The following is a 10,679-nucleotide window of genomic DNA, read 5'->3' as shown; positions in this document are numbered from 1 at the left end:
GAGTAGTAGAGGGGGGAAAGATACGTGTTTGGTAAACAGGGCTAAAGTTCCCATCCCCTTTCCCTCTCTGCCTCCATGACTTCTGCCCCAAACCAATTACAGTAGAGAAGGAAACTATTTTACTCTGTTTATTGTGCTCATTAATGATCCAAAGGAGGAAGATGGGAGAAAGGGGGTGCCACCACAAGGTTCCAAAGAACCAGGGGCATAAGCCAGTCCATTCTACTTTCTCTGTCTGAGGTAGGGTCGCTAAGACCCATATAAAAGGGGAGCAGGTAGCTATATGGACTCGATTTGCTTCCGGACCTTTTCCAGAGCCTTTCTGTCCAGCTGTCGCTGACGAATGATGACAAGGCAAGCGAAGACCAAGGCCACACCCACGACAGCACCTTCAAATTTCCAGAATAAGTGTTGTTCCATCACAGCTGAGCGGCAGCTGAGGGCAGGAAGAAACAGTTATTCCCAGGGAAGGTCAGATAGCCTCACTCTCTAATCTCTCTTCTACTTCAGCCTAACCAAGATATATCCAGGGGGAAAAGAGAAAACCAGATTCAGCCTTCTAATGTGTTTACAGTACATAAGTCCCACTCCGATATATCATTTCATTTTCTGGTGAGGGAAGCAGAGCTGGTGTTAACCAATTTTACTCATGAGAAAATATGGCCAGTAATATAGTGCTGAGGAGTAGAGTTGGGACTTGGGTTCAAGTAATTTGGCTCCAATATGCCATGCTACTTTTAGACCAAGAAGAAGAGGTGGGACTATCTACCTAAAGTCCTAGGAGCAGAGGTGAGCTAGGGGGTTTCAAGAAGAGAAATAGCACTTGCCTTTTGAACTCATTCCTCTTAGATGAGCTGCATGTGATTTTCTCCACATACCCTGTGGAACCACACTCAGGGGTGGTTTTCTGCCAGGAGAAAAGGACCAAAGCACATGTTAGGAAGGGGCAGCAGGAGAAGCAGAAAGGCTGCCAGTCGAAGGGGCAGGTGCCCAAGTGCTATGGCTCAGAGATGGTAGGCAACAGAGATCTAATGAAGAGTTCTGATGGGGATGGTGGAAGTGGCGGCTGCCTGCTTAGAAATGTGTGTTAGAAAGAACATTCCAGGGGCAATAGTCTAGGAGAGGTGGGGACAGGTTCCAGAGCCTACTGGATTAAAAATGAACATAACATGGTTATTAGCTAAACATTGCCTTAACTTGGAAAGAAAAGGGCACATTTTCGGGGGGAGATAAGTTAAGATTTGGACATATACTGAGACTGCGAGGAAAAAGACGAAAAGATAATGCAGAGGCCCACTTAGTAAGACTTAGGGACTGATTAGATGTGGGAAAAAAAGGGCCAGAAAACAGATACTCACAGCCTGGAAACTAGAACATGGAGCACACTCTTCTGCCACCACAGACTCTTCCACCAGCCAGCACGGCAAATTTGAGGCGCTCACTAAAAGGGAAGAGAAATGCCAGCCCCAGACCTCATTTAGAAAATATTTCTCCCAAAGCTTCTGCCCATTCAACTTCCCAGCACAGCTGAATGCCCTCACTCTCCATGGTGCCGCCCTTTTCCACCTGTGCTCTTGGTATATGGGAGGATGTAAAAACGAAACAAAACTATGGGGGCGCGGGGTTCTCAGGCCATCACCCACCTGACAGCTTCTCCTCCCGCACCGGCGCGTCTGCTTGGCTGCAGCGGGTGAGGGGGAAAAGCGCAAAAGTCAGAAACCAGAAACCAGACCCCCTCCCCCGCCACCTCGCCTCCGCGGTGCAGGGACACAGTATCCCTCATCTCCGGGGGCGGCGACGACCCGCTCCCCTCGTCCCCCCTTTTTCCCTGCCCTCAGCCCCTCCTCACCAGAGCTTTAAGGTGACAGCGCAGAGCAACCAGCAGAGGTGGCGGCCTGGGGGGAGGCCACGCCTCCCCGCGCCCGCAGGCATGGGGCGCTCAGGGTCGCGCCTGTCCGCTCGACTGGCCTCGTGCCCCGGCCGGAGCGCAGAGGCGGCGCTCGTTCCGCAGCCCTCCGGAGGTTCCAGGTCAGGGCTGCGAGATGCTGGGGCTGCCTATCGGGCCAAAGGCTCTACCGGGGCGTCCCCATGGCCACGGCGAGAAGCCAAGGCGCATCGATCGTTCGGGGCTGCGCGCCCGGTCTTCGGCCGCTCGTCGGGCCTAGCAGCCCCTCCCCAGCGCTCCCGCTCGCGGCGCGGCCATCTTGCCCCGCCGAGGATCCCGAGCGCGGGCCGGTCGGCGGGGGCGGGGGCGCGCGAGCTGCCGCCTGTCGGGGCTTGTAGTCTTCCGGGTGGTGGCGGCCGTCACGGCGCCAGTGCGACGACCGCGGCCATTGGCTCGCGCCGCGGGGCATGCTGGGCCTGGCAAGCCTCCGCCGGAGCGGGAAATGGCGGCTGTGAGGCTTGCCTGCTCTCTCGCTTCGCTGCTCCCTGGGCTGTCGCCTCCTTACCCATTCTGGGCTCGGTCAGCAGCGAGACGTAAAAAAGAACAATCCGTCGTCCTCTCAGGACTTTGCTCCCTCCTTAAAACCCGCGATTCACCATTCACCCTCAGCCTTCCGGACACTCTTCCCCATCTCATCCTTCCCGCCTCGGTGGATGGTCAAGGGAGAAGGGGGGTTGGCGGCCCAGGGATGGAGGCGAAACTGCACTTTCTCCCGAGACCCACAGTGAACCTGAAGGCTTCCCTTGTCTCTTTGCTCCCACTCAGCTCTAGTACTCAGATGTCACCTTCTCTTAGCTTAATTGCTAAATTACTCCCCAGAACTGGTCCTTTGAATAACCTCAAATGTTCTCGGCTCTCTCTTGCTCCTATATAATGGAATAATCTTTAGTGCAACGAGGAAAGTACGAGATTTGAAGTCCCAATGAGTGTTGTGTCTAAGGTGCTTATGAGCTATGTTACTCTAGGATGGTATCTGGTTCTCAGTGTTCAACATAAAATGGAAATGCTAATATGCATTTTTAGGGTTTTTTGGCGAGATGCAAATCACCTGTGTATGAAAACACTTTCCTTATTCTCTTCTAATTATATTGCCTTACATTTGTATCATACTTTTTGAATGCAACATTTAGCTCATTTTGATCCTCCTCAGTAATCCTGAGGAATCAGAGTTGGTATTATCCCTGCTTTATGAGTAAGCTCAGAGTATAAGTGACTTGTCCAAGGTCACCCAGCTAGTGAGTGAGAGCTGAGGCTTGAGCCCAGACTTTCAACTCCAGGGCTAAGGATTTATGTCTGTTTTCCATCCCTATGCAGTTAAACCTTGATACATATCCAGAACCTCAGTGACTTGACCCACACTCTGGGTTCATGCTTTACTGTCTGGGAACATATTGGTCACTATCCTAATGCTGCCAGAATTGTCCTAGTTTTACATATACGTATGTCAGCAGCCTCCCAGACAACTGGATCATGTGAGTTTAGTTTTCTTAGATGCTCAGTAGATAGATAGGAGGTACTTAAAATAAACTTTATATAATAATAATCTGGACCCCACTTCTCCAGATCAAAGGGCTTATCCCCATACTTGTTTCTTGCTAACTCTGTTCCACATTCTCCTCCCCCATAAGTTTTTCTAGCCTAAAGACCACAGCTCCCTCCTCTCCCCAACAGCCCTAAGGACTAAAGCACTTTATTTTGGGATTAACAGCGTATCTGGCGCTATATCCCATAAATTCTGTCTTCCCCCTAAAACTTAAAGCTGGCTTCTCAAGAGCAGAAACTATCAGTCTGTGGAAAGATCATTGGGTGGGAGTTGGGAAAAAAAAAGCCTGGTGAGGGCTGAGCTTTAATTTTGCTTGAGACTATTTATGCATTCCTTTAAGTTAATTATCTGCCTGTTTGTGTCAATAGTGGTATGTTGGGGCCGGCCCGGTAGTGCAGCAGTTAAGTGTGCAGGTTCCGCTTTGGTGGCCTGGGGTTCGTTCGCTGGTTCGGATACCAGGTGCAGACATGGCACCGCTTGGCAAGCTATGCTGTGGAAGGCGTCCCACGTATAAAAAAGTAGAGGAAGATGGGTTAGCTCAGGGTCAGTCTTCCTCAGTGAAAAGAGGAGGATTGACAGCAGTTAGCTCAAGGCTAATCTTCCTCAAAAAAAAAAAAAAAAATAGTCGTATGTTACAGAAAGTAGGGTGTGGGTTTTTGCCCAACAGTTTTTAGCTATAATATAAGTTTTGGCTGATATCTTTTAGTATTGTTACTCTTTACCCAGTCCTACCATGTCTCATGACAAGCTGTGAGATTTTATAAGATCTCACTTCCAATAGCTGTCCCAAGCAATTGAATAGGATCTCTACACTGAAACTGGATTTTAAAATACCTGCTCTGGGGTATGATGAAGATATCAGTCAGTTTTCTTCCTGGGATTCATAAGATGCAAGTCTTTCCTCATCTCGTGAGCAAATTAAACCAGCTGGGCAGTTGACTACAGAGCTCAAACATAAGCCACACATAAGGATCATTACCTCATTGAAGTTTGGATACTTAATACAGTTATCAAATCATTTCCCAGGTTCTTCTCCCATCACTGTCGTACTTTTTTTGAGTGTTGTCTTTTACCAACAAAACAATAGCACATGGGGCCAGCCCCGTGGCCTAGTGGTTAAGTTCTGCTTCGGCAGCCCAGGTTCAGTTCCCGGGCACAGACCTACACCACTTGGTGGTGGCATGCCATGGTGGTGACCTACGTACAAGATAGAGGAAGGCTGGCACAGATGTTAGCTCAGGGAAAATCTTCCTCAAGCAAAAAGAGGAAGACTGGCAACAGATGTTAGCTCAGGGCCAATCTGCCTCAGCAAAAAAACCCTCAGCAGCACAAAAAACGCTTTGCTGCTGACTCAAGGGTTGTGCCACAGATTTGCATACTGTAGGCTTGGGGATTTCTTAAATGCCTTGAACATAATATCTATGAATAAAATGAGAGGATTTTTCTAATAGTGTTTTGTCCAAACCAAACCTGACATTTTCATTGTCCTGTTAAAAGATCAAGTCTGTGAGATAATTTTGCTGTTTAATGTGAAAGGGTAAAGGGAACTATGCATACTTGAGGGCCCTGTATATCAAAGCCAAGCTTTCTGGTGGTGGTTCTTTTGCTTCCCAATAGTTTTCCCTCTTTGTTATGCAGTAGTTAGGAGCTGTGTTTGTTAAAATTTGCTTGTCCCTCTTCTGCTAAGTACCACCCAATGGTTATGTTTAACTTGACCATTGTGCTTGGTACATAGTAGATGCTCAATAAAGTATTTATTAGTAAATGAACCTCTTCTGTGTCTCATTTTCCTCATCTATAAAAGCAGATAATAATGCCTACCAGCTGCCTAACGGCATTCCTGGCAAACTCAAAGGTGCTTGCAGAAATCACTGGATACACAATCCCAGGTCCTGTTATTTCCCTGAGGCTTGGGCTGTCACTCCCCTGGGGAGGCCCAAGAAAGAGTCTTCCTCCTCTTTCGGAATCTCTTAGACAGGGCTCTGCCCACAAGGATCCTCTAAACCCCATCATGGAAAGAAGATGTCCAGACTGTCAGGGTCTCTGTTCCTTGCTGTTTTCCTCATCAAATAAACAGCTGGGGAAGGGAGAACTGCAGGACTAGTCCTGGCATCACAAGAACCCAGCCAGATTCAGGCAGACCAACCACCTTAGAGAGGGAGGATTAGGTTTATGAGTAGAGAGCAATTCCAACAATGATGGAAGTTACCCAAACCAGGGACATTTGTGCAAATGGCAGCCTTTAATACTGAGAAAGACCATGTAGAGTGACAAGACAGGACCAAACCTTCAGAGGGTGGCACTGAGCCAGCCTCTCACAGGACGCTAAAACCTGACCCAGTATGAGAATAAAGCAATCATTTATTTACATTTATGTTTGCCCTGGAAACAAAGGGAAGGTCTGAGGCCCAGGGCCATGTATCCCTCCTTTCCTCCTCCCTATCTCCCTACCTCCTTCTCACCTTTTTTCACTTCCTCAATTCTTTCTCTTCACCTTGCCTATTCTGCCTCCTTTCCTTCTTTTCCTCTTTCCTTCCCTCTCCTTCCTTTTTTCTTCTCCATTTTCTCCTCATTCTTCCACCGTCTACCCATCTCTATCACTCCAAGCCCTACCTGCTATTTCTCCCCTGCCCAGCCGCTCAGCCCTGCCTCCCTCAGGTTCAGCCTCCAGGCTTAGGGTGGGAAGGCAAAAAGGGGTCCTCAGCCCAGGGAGCACTTGTTGGTGTTCTTCTTGTCACAAGTTTTCAGGTCAGTGCTGGGGGACTTGTTGCTGTTTCCCTAGATGGAGAAGGGCACAGGGTCAGGATGAGAATAGCTCGCTGGAGTCTGAGGCTATAAACTGTTTGAAGGGGACCCACCCTCATGCGAAGTCTTAGCACTGCTCCCCTCCTCAGTTTTTACTCCCAACATACAAATACATAGTGGGGCTTAGCCCAGCAGAACCAACTCACCGATCTCCGGCTTCCTGACTTGAGCAAGATGTCCCGGGCCAGGGAACTGAAAGCCTAATGGGGAAAGGAGAGATTGGTCAGAACAGATTGGAGGGGAAGAAAAATCTATCTTCCAATACGTCATCTCTTCAGGGGGGGGAGTGGGGTGTCTCTCACCTCATCCACATTCATACTGGATTTGGCACTTGTTTCGAAAAATCGGATTCCATGCTCCCGAGCCAACTGTAGGGAGTGAAATGGGAAGAAGAAAGTTGAAGAAAGGGCAGTAGCCAAGTCTTCTGCAATCTGACCTTATCTTGGCCCTCCCAGCCCTTTTCCAGAACATTGCCCAGCTTGGTCTTTACCTTATCGGCCTGCTCCTTCTGCACCTTCCTCTTGGCCTCCATATCACACTTGTTCCCCAGCAGGAGGCGCTCCACCCCAGCGGAGGCATTCTGGGAGCAAAAGGGTAAGATGAGTAAAAGTTGGGTCCTGCTCATCTTCACAGTCCTCTTCATCCTCCAGGTTCTACCCAATTCCCCCATCTCTCTGGGAGGGTCCTTACCTCTTTGATGCTCTTCATCCAGTTCTGAATATTCTCAAAGGATTTCTCATCTGTGATGTCGTATACTAGGATAATGCCCTGGGGGATGGCAGAGTTCACAATGGAGCCTTAGACCATATTCCCCTGTTTAGGCTTCCCACTGTCCTCTAAATGACCCTGCGAGTTCTATCCAGGAGTCTAATCACTAGGCCATGTGGGGCCCTCTGCAACTCACACTGTGCCCCCCATTTTTCCCTGCTCCAACCCCTGCCCCTCTGTACTCATAAACCTACATTCTACTGCCTCATGCCCTCATCCCTTGTCCAGACCCACACTTCGTACCATGGCTCCCCGGTAATAGGCAGTAGTTATCGTCTTGAATCGCTCTTGGCCAGCTGTGTCCCTGAAGAGGTGGAATATTTCATGCGGTGGGATAGAGGGAAGGGCTCTTCAAAGAGAGCATTCCCCTTGGCTAAGAATTTAGCTTTTTATAACAGTGTGGGGCTGACAGGAACAGAATAAGGAAACAGCAAAGGGGGAAAGGGATGAAAGACAGTTGGGCTAATACTGAGAGATGGTAGAGGCCTAAGAAACAAGATCTTTCTGGTTTATTCACTGGATGCTTACTCTGCCAAGCACCGCGTATGGATCATTTTATATGTATGTGCCATTTTATCTAATCTTCACTCTATCCCTGTGAGACATGTTTTATTATCCCTATTTTACAAATGAGGAAACAGATTTGGAGAGGCTAAATAACTGACGAGGGTCATTCTGTAACAGAGCCAGAATTTGAGCCACAGCCTACTCTTATCTATTTTGTCATAAATCCTCCATTAAGCCTCTACCACTTAAACACCTTCAGGGGCTCCAGCTTCCTTATGACAGTCAAGTCAAACCTCTGCACTTAGCTTTCCAGGCTCTCCATAATTTAAAGAGAGTACTAGACTTAGAGTCAAGTATAATTCTGCTATTTGCTATTTAACTGCTTAGAGCCTGTTTCCACATTATAGCTCAACAGCGATTTGTTGTCAAGTTCAGAAAATGCTCTGGAGCCAGGAGAGGCAAGAGAGTTAGAAAAAAGCTGAAAATAGTTAAGCGAGCAGGAAGAGAGATGGAAAGACATCTGAGTTAGGTGACAGAAATGGATTAGGAGAAGAACTGGAAGGAACAATGGGGAAAGGGAGAGAAATGAAGCAAAATGGAAGGAAAAAGTTTACAGGAAGTAAATGAGGAGGTCTGGTTAGGAGTCCTGGGGGATTCACTCACCAGACTTGCAGTTTGATCTTCTTCCCTTCTATATCCACAGTGCGGATCTTGAAATCAATTCCTAGGGTGGAGAGTGCACACATGTACGCGTGTGCATGTAAAAGTGTGTGGTAGGAAAGACTGGAATGGAGCAGCAGCAATGCCAGAAATTCTGAAGGGGAGGCACTTGAGAAGCAATCTTGTTGGAAGTGTAAAACTAGGAGAATTTTCTCAAAGCTGTATTTGTACAGCAAGCATAATTGTTTTTACTTAGAGTTTATGGACTTTGGGGCGAGAAGGTAATAAAAATTCTGCAGGGAGGCTTAGGGCCCTTAAGGGACCTCTTGAGTAGTCAGACATGCCAGCTGACAACTCCCTCAATTCAGTCTGTCTCCTCCAAAATATTACTTTCAGATTTCTGTTCCTTTCTGGTTTTTAGAACCCTCTACTCTCGGTACTCCACTTACTCTCCTGGCCCTATAGGGTAAAGAGTGAGGGAAAAGTAGCTGATGCCACTCTATGTGAATTAACTAGTAGGCCAGGCTTGGAACCAAGAAAGTCTGAGGCTGAACAAGATTCCTCCTGAGACTGAACTAGGAAAGAGGGGCATTTTTCCTTTCCCTTTCTAACCAGAATTGTCTAGAGACTCTCCTTGTCCTATTTCCCAGGCCAGAGGAGATTAAGAAAGATGAGAGAGGAGGAGGGGAGACAATGTTCTTGGTGGAAACTTGGGCACCTCCCCCAAGCCTGTTGGGAGCCCCAGGAAGGAGGCTGAGTCACCAGGCTGACTCAGAGACCCCAAAAGTCCCCTCTTTCCCACCTTCCTTACCAGGCTGACTGCATATTCATGATCAGTCCTTGGGCCACCCTCCAGCACACTCGGCCACTCTGTTGCACCCTCCCTAACCCCCTATCAAGTTGAGGGGCAAGGAGACTAAGAAATAGATGGTAAGGTGGGGGATACAATGAGAGAGTTTGAAACTCAGCGGGACAGAAAGAGGGTAGCAGAATTGTGAGAAAGATGTTCAGGGAGAGGGGATACAGGAAATATGGAGAGTGGATCAAGAGTTCTAGGTGAATGGGGGTGGGGGAAGCGGAACTGAGAGAGAAATAGAGAAGGGTTCATGTGGATTTGAGGAGATGAAGGAGAAGGATGGTACCAAGAAAATGAGGGGCTGGCCAAACTGGAGTTACCAGGAGACCTCAGAGAAGTTAGAGGTTTGGGTACCATCCACAGACATGTATGGGGGATGGGTCTGAGACAGGGCTGAGGGACTGGAGTTTAGAAACCTCTTTCTCAGGGGACTGAAAAGAGGGGTCACCAGTAATTCAGGAGCCGGAGGATGAGGGCATAGGGGAGTCCGGGGTCTGGGATATGGCCAGTGGGCTCACCGATGGTGGAGATGTAAGTGTTGTTGAAGTTGTCCTCTGCAAAGCGAATGATCAGACAAGTCTTGCCCACCCCCGAGTCCCCGATCAGCAGCAACTTGAAGAGGTGGTCGTAGGCTTTGGCCATGGCGGACACTGGGGGAGCCGGGGGAGGGGTGGGGAAGCGCCGGGCACTGGTAGGCGGGATTGGAGGGTTGGCAGACAGAGCAGCCGGAGCCCAGGCCAGGAAGAAGTTTTCCTCCCTCTCCGCCCAGGCTCCGGGAAGGAGGAGAGGCGGCACTCCTCTGGGCCCCACCCCCTGCCCGCCCACCCCTTTCGCCCGGCCAGGGCAGCCAGCCCAGCCTCCTCTTCACTGGGCTTTCCCTTCCCAGCCTAGGCTGGCCTACCTCTCTCGCCATTTCCCACAAATTTTTGCTTACTATCGTCCAGCTCTTGTGACCTAACTTTTCCAGTCTGAGGCCAGAGAAGCTGGAGTGAAGGGAAGTAGAAGATTAACCAAGATGATCGGTGGAAGAGGAATTTTAGAGCAATTAGGGGAAGGGAAAAGTTTGGGAAAATAAGGGTGACGGAGGGGATGGCATTGGGACTTAACAAAAACTGAAGGCTGAGTTTTGGAAGGGCTATTCAAGGGAGATAGAAGCTTTCTGGGACAGTTCTAGAATTCTGATGTTAGTGTTCCAAGCCCTTAGTTCTAGAATCCCCACTCCTTTTGAAAAAAGCGGGATGCCTTGGAGTAGGTTAGTTGTTGTGTCCGTCTGCCCCCTGGTGGAACACAATGAAAATTAAAATTAATTATACACTGAATCAGCCCCACCTTACCCCAATACCAACAACCACCAACTCCCCCGTCCGCCCTCCGCGCCTCCCCGCCCCGCTCGCCTCCCCAAGAGTTCACCTAGACACATTCTGGGGCTTCAGATGAAACAGACTTCCTTCTGGGACCTTATGTGTGATTTATCTGACAAGCAAGCCCAGGAAGACAAATTGGGACTACAAATGTCTGGTCTCATTTTTTTTGATGAGTTGTGGATCTTTTAACACAGCCCTGACCAGTACTCCTGATACTCCACTGAACAAGCT

General features: G+C 48.9%; 2 protein-coding genes across 3 annotated transcripts; both read right to left on the bottom strand.

The window, feature by feature from the left end:
• Positions 1-113: 113 nt before the first annotated feature.
• JTB (jumping translocation breakpoint) lies at positions 114-4,632 on the bottom strand. Its single transcript, XM_001495744.5, has 5 exons — positions 1,850-4,632; positions 1,644-1,681; positions 1,359-1,441; positions 828-907; positions 114-436 (listed from the first exon to the last, which is right to left on the bottom strand). Exons 1-5 carry the CDS (start codon positions 1,930-1,932, stop codon positions 280-282), a joined length of 441 nt encoding a protein of 146 aa, XP_001495794.1. The 5' UTR covers positions 1,933-4,632; the 3' UTR covers positions 114-279.
• A 1,079-nt stretch (positions 4,633-5,711) lies between these two features.
• RAB13 (RAB13, member RAS oncogene family) lies at positions 5,712-10,361 on the bottom strand. 2 transcript variants are annotated; one of them, XM_003365019.5, is made up of 8 exons: positions 9,603-10,361; positions 8,232-8,292; positions 7,305-7,365; positions 6,984-7,061; positions 6,784-6,873; positions 6,596-6,661; positions 6,440-6,493; positions 5,712-6,266 (listed from the first exon to the last, which is right to left on the bottom strand). In XM_003365019.5, the coding sequence occupies exons 1-8, from the start codon at positions 9,724-9,726 to the stop codon at positions 6,189-6,191; spliced, it is 612 nt and encodes a 203-aa protein (XP_003365067.1). In that variant the 5' UTR covers positions 9,727-10,361; the 3' UTR covers positions 5,712-6,188. The 2 variants fall into 2 exon arrangements, with proteins under 2 accessions (XP_003365067.1, XP_070124305.1); XM_070268204.1 differs by lacking the exon at positions 8,232-8,292 and having other exon boundaries at positions 9,603-9,855.
• Between the last annotated feature and the right edge of the window lie 318 nt (positions 10,362-10,679).

The sequence above is a fragment of the Equus caballus genome, chromosome 5 (genome assembly GCF_041296265.1).
Source record: "Equus caballus isolate H_3958 breed thoroughbred chromosome 5, TB-T2T, whole genome shotgun sequence".
Lineage (NCBI taxonomy): Eukaryota > Metazoa > Chordata > Mammalia > Perissodactyla > Equidae > Equus > Equus caballus.
This window is presented reverse-complemented; position numbering and strand designations above follow the sequence as displayed.